The 13,388-nt window shown below is 36.6% G+C and overlaps 1 protein-coding gene and 1 pseudogene across 9 annotated transcripts in view; one reads left to right on the top strand and one right to left on the bottom strand.

Moving 5' to 3' along the window:
* Positions 1-4,644, top strand: part of LOC109112830 (tensin-1-like) — a 114,091-nt gene extending 109,447 nt beyond the window's left edge. For all 9 annotated transcript variants that reach the window (XM_042758039.1, XM_042758041.1, XM_042758040.1 and 6 more), the window contains 12 exons: positions 433-580; positions 706-1,349; positions 1,452-1,541; positions 1,724-1,849; positions 1,922-2,017; positions 2,175-2,252; positions 2,387-2,458; positions 2,543-2,572; positions 2,826-2,994; positions 3,085-3,153; positions 3,279-3,308; positions 3,396-4,644. In XM_042758039.1, coding sequence (XP_042613973.1) covers positions 433-580; positions 706-1,349; positions 1,452-1,541; positions 1,724-1,849; positions 1,922-2,017; positions 2,175-2,252; positions 2,387-2,458; positions 2,543-2,572; positions 2,826-2,994; positions 3,085-3,153; positions 3,279-3,308; positions 3,396-3,537 — 1,694 coding nt within the window. In that variant the 3' untranslated portion in view covers positions 3,538-4,644. The remainder of the gene's footprint in view (positions 1-432; positions 581-705; positions 1,350-1,451; positions 1,542-1,723; positions 1,850-1,921; positions 2,018-2,174; positions 2,253-2,386; positions 2,459-2,542; positions 2,573-2,825; positions 2,995-3,084; positions 3,154-3,278; positions 3,309-3,395) is intronic.
* Positions 4,645-12,264: 7,620 nt separating this feature from the next.
* Positions 12,265-13,178, bottom strand: LOC109055447 (annotated as a pseudogene).
* Positions 13,179-13,388: the final 210 nt, after the last annotated feature.

The raw sequence follows: 13,388 nt of genomic DNA, 5'->3' as shown, positions 1-13,388 counted from the left end.
GTTCATTTGTTTGACAGAAACTTTGTCAAAAATTTCTATTTGCTTTTCATGAAATATTGTTTGTTTTGATGCCTTTTGCAAGACATTGTATTTTTTTCATGCTTTTTTTATCTTCAGAAAGATCTTTTTTCCTCACCATATTTCATGAGAACTGTGACTTGCTTAATAATTTGGAACAACCTCTTTAAGTAGGGTTTCCATTTACCTAAGAACACCTGGCAAACTATTGAACAAATCTGTCTGAGATTGAAACCAGTTATCTAAAAAGATGTGGAAAAACCACACAGTAACCACACAAACAAAAATCTGACTCTTTATTGTATCGAAATCCTATTGATATATCACTTGCATAATAATTTGGAACGCAGTGTAATGTTGCGGCAGTGGCAGTGCAAACTCATTCACAGCTTTTTTTATTATTATTTCTTATAGAGCAACATGGTTTTGTGGGAACAGGAGTCAGAGGAGGGGGATTGATTTCCCCTTTGCAGCATCAGTACTCTCCTGCTTTTGAAAGACCAGTTCCTCCTGCTCACACTTTCAACCCACCTCAAGCAGTTAACAATGCTAGTTATGATAGGTAAGTGTTATCTAAACACTGTCTCTTTTTCAAATTTAAAATATTTGTATTTGTTTGGGAGAATGTACTTGATTAATTTTATATCCTTACACTTTCTCTGTTTTATCTGTTGTGCTCTCTAACAGTTTTGGAAGGCAGTCTGCCTTTGCATCATTTCCATCTGAGCCTGTCCGGGCTCCTCTCTTCCCAGATACCTTTACTTACCTTAACCCTGATGAGGCCACTGTTAACATTGTGGGTGTTCATCACATCCCAGGAAGCCCCAACACACTCCATCGTACAGTTGCCACCAATACACCCCCAAGTCCTGCCCTTCAGCGTAGGCTTGGTGGTCCAAGTAGCCCTGCTTTGGGGCGACGTCTACCAACAGCCATTGGCGGCAGTGAACCAACCACTCCCAACAGCCCTCTTTTGGGTCGCAGTGGCAAGTTCATCCCGCCAAGCCCTGTGCTAGACCGCCACTACTCACCTGCTTCAGTTGCCTCTAGCCCAGAACACAAAGCCCCACCTAGGGGTCAGGCCACTCCAGATGAGAGACATGGGGCAGAGTCCAGGCAAAGCATCAGTTCTTTGGTTCAGCCTGGCCTGGCTACCCGTTCATTTCACCTAGAGCAATCCTGTAGCCCCTCACTGTTCTTGCCCCTGGATGTAACAGCAAGATCCATCGCAGAGAATTCTATAAGTGTTCCAACAGAGAGCATCGAAAGTAGGAGAGCACCCACTCCTACACAAGTGCCACCACAAGAAGCTGTGATTGCCTCAATATATGGTAAGTTAAGAACTGCAGCTAGACATCTTGAAAATAAAATCACTAAATTAAATAATGTAATTATTTTATCAACTATTCAACAAACCATTTGTTCTTTTTCAGCTGATGGACCTCCAGATATTAGAATCAATATCAAATTTGTTCAAGATACATCCAAATTTTGGTACAAACCAGATATCTCAAGGGAACAAGGTGAGAGATTTGATGCCAGTTTACTCTCTTGGTTTTCTCTGAATCTGTGTAGAGTCAAACCCATCTATCATAGGGCAGGCCATATCAAGACACCATTGTGAACATTAATGTAGTTGCTGTGTTTTGCCTTTGTATGGATATTTGGATGACTAGTGATACATTTAATCTTTTATGTTTTTTAGCCATCTGTATTCTTAAAGATCGTGAACCAGGAGCATTTGTCATTCGAGACAGTAACTCATTCAGAGGAGCATATGGCTTGGCCATGAAAGTAGCCTCTCCCCCTCCAATGGTGCAGCAGAAGAAAGGTAACTGCATGCATCACGCAAATCATCACTGCACAGAACTTCATCCTCATTTATCTTTTGTTCTTACTTTAGTTGGAGACATCACAAATGAGTTGGTACGACACTTCTTGATTGAAACCAGTGCCAAGGGTGTGAGACTTAAGGGTTGCCCAAACGAGCCCTACTTTGGTAAGAATGAATTTCCAGTGGTGATGCTTTTATGATTTTCTGTCTGCTGTGTATTGTACTGACTTAAATTGATACCTTTTGAATAGTAGTCTGTAGTCTTCCACCCATCAGCTTGTTTGTGTGCTATAACTTGTACTTTGTGTGTATGTGTTTACAGGGTGTCTTTCTGCTCTCGTTTATCAACACGCCATCACACCTCTGGCTCTTCCATGCAAGCTTATGATCCCTACAAGAGGTGAGAATGATATTATCACCCAATTCCTGTAGCCCCTGTAATTGACCTCTTGTTAATAGATGGCATTTTTGTTTGTATTCCTTAATCATTGACTGACCTGTACTTGTCTCCATGTCTGACCTTTTTGTGAACAGATCCAAATGAAGAGGCCTTGGAGTTAGCCACACCAACAAGTTCAACTATGGATTTATTAAAGCAGGGAGCAGGTAAGTCTCTCTTTCATTTCCCTCATTGCTCTTTGTAAATATCATTTGTCTCCTAATTTCTTGTCAATTTTTCTACCACTTCAGGACCTCCTAAACCTACTGAAGATTTTTATGGTAAATATGGCACATAATCTACTAGCATTTGTGTCACTATTTGCATGCTATTTTTTTCTGCCTATGACAATCAACTACTCTCATTATGTGCGCTTGATACCAGTCCATAAAAGTATCTTTTACCTCAAATAATAGTTATGATGTCCTTTTTTCATGTCATTCCTTTTACATGGTATTGTTTTGGTGTTATTTGTGACAAACATGTTTCTAAATGCAACCTCTGTTTCACACTTATTTTATCTCTTTCTCCCAGCATGTAATGTTTTGTACATAAACTCTGTGGATATGGAGTCACTGACTGGTCCACAGGCTGTGGCCAAAGCCATCACTGAAACACTTGCAGCCAAATCCTCTCCTACAGCAACCATTGTCCACTTCAAAGTGTCCACACAGGGCATCACACTCACTGACAATCAGAGGAAGTGAGTGGATTTTATATGATTAATTAAAAAAAAATTACATAGCCAGCTGTTAAGTGACCTTGGAATAACAAAACTTCATTTTCCTTGTAGGGTTTTTTTCCGTCGTCATTACCCAATGAACATGATCACTTACTGCAATTTGGACCCACAAGACAGAAAGTGAGTATTTTGTTTAAGTATTTCTGTTGGCTTTTCTGTATGGTCCATGTACTACATTTCATCCATTCAGAAATATAATTCTACATTAAATTTAATATGAGCCTCATATCCCATTGTTTTCACAGGTGGAATAAAGCAGAGGGTGGTGTAGCAAAGTGAGTATACCAAATATCAATGTCAATAATTTTGTTAAACACTCAGAAAAAATAATTAATAAGACTTAACTCTGGTTTTTAATGCAGACTTTTTGGGTTTGTGGCTCGAAAACAAGGAAGCACAACTGATAATGTGAGTCATCTGTTTGCTGAGCTGGAACCAGACCAGCCTGCTTCAACCATTGTCCATTTTGTCTCCAAATTCATGCTGAACATCCAGAAACCTTGAGTGACCACCTAGCAACCATCTTGGTTTCTCCACGAGTCTGAATTTTCTCACCAAAGAGGATTTGGTTATACTTATTTTCCAGAGTGGATTATTCTTTTTACATACATTAATACTTTATTTTTTGTTTAATAACTCTGGTGGTTGGGCTCTTACTCTTTCTTCTTTGTGAAGATTTGAAAATGATGCTGTTTATTTAGGTGAAAATCTTGCTGAAAAAAGCAGATTAAGAATATGTCAGGGTTAAAGTACTGTAGTAAGTGTATATGTCAGGAAAAAATATTGTTTCTCTGGCCTTCTTCATTAGGAGGCAGGACTTTACAATATATAAGAAATAATAAAATACAAATAATATGCCAACATTGTGATTGAACAACCAAAGGTAGAGTTCAGAAAAAAGAAAAAAAAATAATGTCTGACAATTATTTCCTTTTTATTTTATAAAAAAAGAAAGAAAAAAAAAAGGATAAGATCAGACAAGTCAAAAACTTCATATTCTTCTTTCTCTGTCCTCCTGTGAAACATATGAAGAAGCCATTGTGCATGTTTGCTTGCAAGAAATACAAGATTAAGTCATTTTTCTCTGAATTCAGAGGACTTTAGTTTGCTCTGCTGTTACTCAGAAAAACATTTTGCAGAATTTTGCTATTCACTTCAAATAACAGACCAAATCTGTTGAAATAAATGAAAATAAATAAGTGTGTGCGTGTGTGTGTGTGTGTGTGTGTGTGCGCGCGTGCACGCGCGTGTGATCTAAAAAATGGCAGAAAATCACCTTGCCAAATTGATCACCACATGAAGACTTGCTACACTTGCCTGTGGACATGGAACTAGCAACTACACTGCAGTCACTGGAAACTTTAAGCTGAAATTCCATATTCATATGGATAGTAAAAAACACACTGGCTCTACCCACAAATGTCCTATGTGTTGGGTAGTAGATGTTTAGCTTGTACTAAACTGTGCTCAACATCCCATTTACAGCTTTGCCCCAGTCAGTGACTGTGAGTGCATGGGTAGGTCCATTTTGTACTTGTCTTTAAAATGTATTATGACAAACCATGACATTTAATGAACATTTATTTTTGCTGCAGTATTACTCATGGGTAACTAATATTTAAAAAGAGTCTATACTTTACAGAAAAACAAAAAGACTTAAAAGTTAAAAATTAATTATTTTAGCTAAAATATTAAAATCAGGTTTTGAGAAGCTCTTGATGTAAAATGTATGTTACAGTTTTTGTCTTTATTTAAATGTGTGTTCACTGTGTCACTGTGTTAGACGATTTAGAATGAAAAGGCATGAATGTGTAAGAAACTGAAAAAAAAAATATATATATTTTAGATTAAAAAAAAAAAACACCAATATATGTATAGAAATTTGCCATGAGTGCTGTAATTATGTGTGTGATTAAAATAGCTCCTGGATTCATGTGGATTATGTTATTGGTCAAAGGGAGGTCAGCTATTTTCTGTTTTTTGTGGAAATGTAAAAGAATGTAACAATATGTTTACCAAACTTGTATAGAATTTCATGTAATGAACTTTCCATCCTGTCAATAATTAGGTTGTTATAGTAGGTTCATTCTCTGTTCACCATCATTAAGTGCTTTATAATCATAGATGGGGCAAAAGAGATTGAATATTTGAAAAAAAAAAATCTAAAGCAACTGACAGGATGAAAAGTGTTTTATTACAGATTTCTCTATAACAAGATGCAATGGTGGTACACTTAAACTCTGAGTTAAGTAAGTCATTAGTAGAAAATCAAAGCAATTCACCTAAAAGTGTTAGCAGTGCAATATTTACTGTAAGGTTTTACTGTTTTTCAAATGTGAGTTCTGGAGCTGCAACACGTTCATGGATGAAATGAGAGAAACTGTGGGGTTTACAGTCAATTTTGTCTATTTTCAAATGGTCAAAAAGGAGCAATTTGACAAACAATGTGCAGTTGAAAATATAAAAAATAAAAAAATAAAGAAAATCATAAAGTGGACCATTGTTAAATGGTGATCATCTTGAAATATATTGAAGGAGATAGTCCAGTATATTGTGCTTAAACTGCTGTGATTTTGTGTTATACAATAGTAATAATAATTGGTTTGTGATGCTGTATAAGTTTCTCAGCAGATGGCAGTGTTTCAAATTAAGGACCACATTAAGTGACAAATATCAAAACACAGCATTAGATTCAGCAAAGGAGAAATATTTTAGTTCCACAGTGTAAAACTTTAAATAGCACAATCTTTGTAACCACCCTCTAATATAGACTGAACTGTTACACCACAGACTGATTCAACAGGAGACTTAATCAGAGCTTAAACAATGACTTCCCTCCGTCATGATGCTGAGTGCAAGGGCATGAAAGTCAGATATGGGTGCTTAGATTTAAGTCAGATAAACAGATTTGTAAGTAGCTCAAACTGAATGCCAAAAATATGACCACATGTGTTTTCTTCTTCTTCTTCTTCTTCTCTCAAAATAGATAGATCTCTGTCATACCTGAAAAAAAGAAAATCAGAATTGGCTGACAGTGTAAATTCAATCATCAATATCTAAGGCCCTATTTATACTGACTGAAATTTTCCATGAAAAACATTCCATGAAAAAAAAAAAAATACATATGTGAAAATAATGATTATAATTAATTTCTAATCATATATTATTGGGGAATGCAACATGACCTAGTAGAGAGGCAAATAAAATTCATAATTCACCATATAATTGAATGAGCTGAGAGAGGGTTTACTGATGACAAAGTTCTCCATGCTTCTTCATTCTCCAGCTTGGGTCATTTCTATTTCAGCAAGACAAGTGGACAAAGAAAGGTCCATACAGAGATGGTTTTCTGAGTCTGATGTGGAAGATCTTCATTGACCAAGAATAAACCTGAACCCAATTGCACCTTCAGGATCAACTGGACCTCACTGATGTTCTTTTGTCCGAATGAGAGCATGTATCCATTTTCCATTATCTAATCTAATGGTAAGCCGTTTTTCCAGAAGGATGCCAGCTGTTAAAGCATAAAAGGAAGGAATACATAGTTTATTTCCCTTCCTTTTGAGATTAAATGTTCAACAAGACACATAAGGCAAATACTGTTTGATGATGGTAGTCCTATGTGGTTTAGTATTGATCATCTTGTTAAATATCTCAGATTTTGTAAGTTTGTCTTTAGAAAGCAAAATATTTGATTTATTTTCAACTTCTCCTGATGCTAGGGGTTTAACCTCTTTATTTGTTAATGCTTTTAAAGATTAAATAAACTTTTCCTCCCTTCATTTGAAAGCTGCTTGGGAAGAAGACCTAGGAATTCAGATTACCGAGACTGACTGGGATAAATGCCTTTCATCTGTTTACTCATGTTCTATAAATTCAAGACATCAGCTTATTCAATACAGGGTTTTACAAAGACTTCACTATTCTAAAACAAAGCTCAGCAAATTCTATCCTTCCGTCTCCCCCATATTTGACAAGTGTAAAGTTGCTGAGGGTACCCTGGCACACCTTTTCTGGTTCTGTGTACAAATTCAGAGTTTTTGGATAGAAATATTCCAATTATTTGCCAAGGCCTATAATTGTGTTTTACTCCCTGACCCAGTGATAGCAATTTTTGGTTTGTCAGATTTGCTTGAGTCTCTCAACCCAAAGGTATGGTTGCCTGTCCAATATGGTATGATTGTAGCTAAGAAAGTTATTCTGCTTTTAATGCTAAAATATTTAATGCTTAATATTCATGCTTTTAAACCATTCAAGAGAACGCGCTGCCTGTGACTGTCCTGACAGCACAGAAAGATGCGTGCCAGTATCCTGCACCAGAATAGTTATCTTTCGCGCTTGAACGAACAATAACACACAACACGTTGATCTTACAGTGATGTCCCCAATGTGTGGTCACAACATGAGCAATCTGAGTTCACAGTTACTAGTTTATGAAACCTTTATGTATAATCCTAAAGCCCTGCAGTCCTTCATCTGTGCCACATTTTTGTCCAGCTGCATTCTCTCACCTTTTCTTGTTCCAGTTTCTCAACAGTTTCCTCTGGAACATTCCTCATTCGCAGAAACTCAATTAGATCATCCATCCTGTAGACATACATATGTTTTTATCCTCTCTAGGCCTTTACCCACATGACAAGTTTGATTACCAGTATTGTATTTAAAGAACACACACAGACACCCATTATGAGTATATCAAAACCATAGTTACTACAGTAAACTCATGGTCAGTTTTGTATGGCTGGTGATGTGTAGATTTAAGTCGTAATTTATTTTTGCACATAACAAGATGTTTTGTCCTGTTTTCTCTGAAAACGTTGTTTAGAATAGGGCTGTTTTGAACTTGCTTCAACACTGCCTCATTGGGGTCTTTATCGAGTTTAGGGACAGTCCCTTAGTTCGGGCAGTGTTTAAAATGTTTGGTTCTGCACTATGTTGATTAGCCTACATTCCATGATAAAACGCACCTGCTCTGCAGGTGAAAACATGCTCATATAACTTAGTTAGCTCGCGCCGCGCGATTCAAACATAGCAGTATTTCATCTCACATTTCACTTGCGTGTTTAGTGTTCGATAATTAATAAACGCGAAATAATCAAAGAGATTTAGCCAACTTATTAATCGACCATTTATCTACCAATGAGAATGACAACTACACGAATCACAACCCAGCCCCCTCTTGTGTTCACGCAACCAATCGTTAAACCGTGCAAACGTTTATGATATGCAACGTTCTAACTTGGCCTACAATTACTTTTAAAAAAGTGTTCAGCTGTTGTTATACAGGCATACTTACATTCAAAAACAGTCCTTCATGATATGCAGCACGCCTCGCTTCAGTCGCTTGCTGAACGCATGTGCACAATGCACATTGCGCATGCGTGGATTAAGTCATAATTACGAGAAAGTTTCTCATTATTATGAGATGTTAAGTCATTATTTCGAGAAAGTTTCTCATTATTACGAGATGTTAAGTCATTATTTCGAGAAAGTTTCTCATTATTATGAGATGTTAAGTCATTATTTCGAGAAAGTTTCTCATTTTTACGAGATGTTAAGTCATTATTTCGAGAAAGTTTCTCATTATTACGAGAAAGTTTCTCATTATTTCGAGAAAGTTTCTCATTATTACGAGAAAGTTTCTCGTTATTACGAGATTTTAAGTCATTATTTCGAGAAAGTTTCTCATTATTTTGAGAAAGTTTCTCATTATTACGAGATGTTAAGTCATTATTTCGAGAAAGTTTCTCATTATTACGAGATGTTAAGTCATTATTACGAGAAAGTTTCTCATTATTATGACTTAAAGATCTTTTTTTTTTTTACTCAACGTGGCGGAAACGGGCTTCTATAGGTATTGCACTTTCACCAATAAGCAAAAAATCATAGAATGTGGACCCATACACATTTACGTTATCTAGTGTACTGATTTATTTTAGGCTACTAAAAATTAATATAAAAAAAATTAGATATGAACTCTATCTAATCTACATTGAGAAAACTGGCAAAAACAAAACATATTTTAACAGTGAAATTCTTAATAGCAATTCCAATAATTCTAACTTGCAATAATGTTTCTATATTAAAACAAAAGTGGCTGAGTAAGTGCATTCATTCAGCAACCACAATCGCAAACAAAATATTCAAGATCTCATGACAGAACACAGACTGGCTGAACAACAATTTAATTTAAGCTGAACATATCACATGGAGATCATTAAACTTTATCTTAAGCCAAATTCACACTACAGGATTTTAAGCCTGATTTAAGCCCAATTTGCAAGGCAATGAGCTTGGGCTGGGAAAAGTCTGGCTGTGGTCGGGTGAAATCAGGCACTTGGCAATCTTTATGTGTGAACTTAGCGACGTATCAAAGAGGCTCGCTGACGCATCCCCATGCCAAATAAATATTTAGTATGTCCAATATAGCCAAGTTCACACTACACGACTTTAAAAGTCGGCAGATTGCTGTGCTGTTCAGACTACATGACTTGCTGTCTGTCTTGAAGTTGTTGTAGTGTTCACACTTCATAAATGATCTGCAACGGGGAGTGACACACTACATGAGCTGACAACAACTCTGTCGCCTAATGACTCTATCCGGTCCCCAAACCACATTTTGTCACAAAAACACACAGTAGAATGGGAATGACGCACAACAACAAGCGAAACAGGAGTTGTTTATCTGAAAATGGATGTCGGGAAGAAATTATTTTGACCGGTCGCCGACTTAACATCACATGGTGTCAGGTGCCGTGACGTGCTACAGCCAATGAGAGAGCAATGCATGGATTGAGGTCAGCAGAAGAAAAACAGGAGCAGCAACATGGCTTTAAGAAAAGTTTGGACAAGAAATGGAGTGATTTTTTTTTTCAGAACTGATCATCACACAAACAGCTTATAGCACTAATTTCTTCCTGACGTCCATTTTCAATTAAACAACTCCTGTTTCACTTGTTGTTTCCCGTACTACTTCTCGCATGTGTTTTTGTGACAAAATGTGGTTTGGGGACTGAATAGAGTCTTTTGGTGACAGAATTGTTGTCAGCTCTTGTAGTGTGTCACCCCCTGTTGCGGATCATTTACATAGTGAACACCACAACAACTTCAAGACAGACAGCAAGTCATGTAGTCTGAAAAGCAAAGTGATCTGCCGATGTTTAAAGTTGTGTAGTGTGAACTTGGCTTAAGACATACCCTTTAAGTCTGTTTTTCCCATTCATTACATTGTTTTTTCTTTGCCACAGTCACCTTTGTCTTGCTCAGCGGGTACTGTAGGGTAGGATATTGAGGCACATTTTTCTGTAATGCTGGTTTGAAACTATAGCAATTTTACAAAATGCCATACAAATGAAAATTATTTTAACACTTAATTTATAACAATTTATTTGTAATTAAACATGGTTCTGGAGCTCCTAATGTCATCACACTATGAAATGTTAAAAAAACAAAACAGTAGTACTTATTTCCGAAATACAGTAGAACGTACGCAAGTGTCTTGTGTACAATCTTGTTTGTGTGATATTTCTTTTATACAGGTTCTATAAAGTTAATATTGAGTAACTTACATTTCCATCAAAACGTGGTCAATTACATATATTTTTTTCCTTCAACAATGGCAAATATTTCCAAAAGTGCTAAAACATCAAACTTTGTGTGTTACCAAGCAATGTACAAACTTGAGTGTTTATGGAGCAATCCCCGTTCGTAACATTCAGTTATCATTCCATGTTACCAACACTGTGTTTTACATTTCCTACTTCTGCTTACTGGTGAGCAGAGCCCCACTCTGACCAATCCTGGAGTGAAAGTAAACACTGACAAAAATAGTCTACACTCCATGCAAAAATCCCACAACCCTACCCAGTTTTCACTGGACAGCAATCAGATATTCTAAGGGCATTTAATAAATATCAGTATTCCTGGATAACCGCTTGGCAAATCAATTTACAGAACTGGAACTAACGGTTGTACAGCAGTAATTGTTTACATTTTAATACTTATCTGCAAATAATACTTCTGGAATCACGGTACAATGAAGTCAAAAAGTAATCCTATCAGATGCTAGAAAGTCAAACTTGCCATGTTTGGCTTCCAAACATTCCTTACAAAAATTATTTTACATTATTTTTGTTCACAAGAGACAACCATATTAAATGACAACGGAAACTAAATGAAATCAAGGATCTAAAAAAATCTTGATCAAAAAACTTTCCATTGGCATTCCATCCTACTGACAACCTCAACCATTATATTTATTTCCCACAAAATATATTATAATTTGATGAGATTTTTATTTTATTTTTTTAATTAGCGCTATTCCTAACAAGAGACATAAAAAAAACCCATAAAAATAATAAAACAAAGGCTATTCATAAAATGTTCTGATTTTAAAGTATCCGATTAAAACTCCACCAGAAGGCCCAATCATTTTGAACCTCATGTCTTGATGCTGGTTCCATTATGTGCCGTTGTGCCATCACTAGCAGCTGCTGTCATAGGACTAAGTTCAGTGGCTATGGCTACTTCCGTAGTCTCTTCCTCTGCTCTTTGATTGCAGTAATGACATGTGATGATAAAGGCACTACACCTTTGATACTGGTATCTATGTTTTCAGCATGACCCAAAGAAAATATTGAGACAGGTTTCATTACAATAGCCCAATTTATTAAAATGTTATCAGCATTTTTTGGAAATTTCATTATAACTTTTGACCAAAATCCCGTCTAGGATGAGTTTGAAAAAGTAGGTTTTTCAAACTATTAAAAATAGTGGGGGGAAAAAAACAGACTTTAAAGCAAATAACGTGGCAGTTTAATCTATGGGTTTAACAAAAGCCCTAGAGCTGACAAATGTCCACCAATAACACATTTTGTTTTATCTATGTGAATTTTTGCTGAAAAATAAACTGGGTTATCCAGGTGCATTTAACCTGGAGAAAGAGTACTTAGTCATTTATAGTATTGACATTTTAACAATACGAAGCTGGCTGAAAATTGGGAAAAATACAGAGTGAATTTTCATTTAATGTCAGCTTTTAATCTTTCTGCAATAATTTACTGCTATCCTTATAATTTAGCTGCATGATGATTTTGATGATTTAGAAATCTAAGTGGCCTGGAGGTTGATATTGTAATATCTATAATCATGGCCACTGCTAAATCAGTCTTTTAGTAATTGACATCCACTCTGAAATTAATGAACAGTTGGTTGGCAAGAAAGCATGCCCCCTCTATGTTCTTTTGCCAACATTTGCTAATTTATTTGCTTAAGAAATCAGAGTGGATGCTACTTAAAGTCTGATTTTGTGGCTGAGATTATCAGTATTTATTGTTATATATATGGTGACTACAACACACTATAATCCATCTTACCTAATAATGTAGAGGCGGATTCAACTGCTCCATTGTATTTTCTCTGTGGCAGGGTAGAATTCATTCCACAGGATGTGCAAATTAAATACAACTTAATAGTAACCAGTGGAGTTAAACACCCACCACAAGCTCCAAAGCCTTAAACTAGGTACTTTCACAACATTCTTTAACTCCTTCACCATCTGAATAAACACAGAATTTGTCCAGGAAGATGATTTGTGGTTACTGCCTTGTGCAGCCATACTGTCATCCTTCTCTTCAGGCTTTATTCTGGCCAATTCTGATTGAGGACTGAGCAATTCTGCTTCCTTCCTTTTCTCGTCCAGACGGGCTTGGTTGAAAAACAAGCTACGCTTGGGCCATGGCAGACAGAAGGACAAGAGCAGTCCAAAAATGACAAGCCCCAGAGAGACTGCACTTAACATTCTTTATGATACACCCCCTAGTGACACATATCTGACCCAGCACAGAGCTTGTGAAGACTCCCATGAGCACAGATGAGTGGGAGTAGCTGGCTACACGCTGAAAAACAGTCGCTGGTACTAGCGAGAAAATGTACGAGGAGTACGCCACACGGGCAGCCATGGCAATGTCATAAAAGAACTCCATAAACTGCATCTCCAGTAATGAGGTTCCCAAAAACAGCAAGAGCCAAATGGAAACATGACTCAAACTCTGAAGGATCAGCACAGGTTTCTAGCATAGGTAATCTGTCAGCAGAAACACAGGCACCAGAACGGACATATAGGAATATGAGAAGACTGCTTTCATTGGTAACCTGTAAAAAAATTTAAAATAAATAAAAATCACAGAAAGCCATTAATACATCTGATATGGTGTAGACAAAGAGCCCTATAGCAGGGATAAGTGTAACGCTTTATAAATGTAACATCAGTAACGTAATAGACAATGCACTTACCTCCACACTAGGAATGCACAGTGTGAAATGGAGATTATAAATAATACCAAGCTTTAATTGTC

This window comes from Cyprinus carpio, chromosome A6 (assembly GCF_018340385.1).
Source record: "Cyprinus carpio isolate SPL01 chromosome A6, ASM1834038v1, whole genome shotgun sequence".
NCBI classification, from domain to species: Eukaryota; Metazoa; Chordata; class Actinopteri; order Cypriniformes; family Cyprinidae; genus Cyprinus; species Cyprinus carpio.
This window is presented reverse-complemented; position numbering and strand designations above follow the sequence as displayed.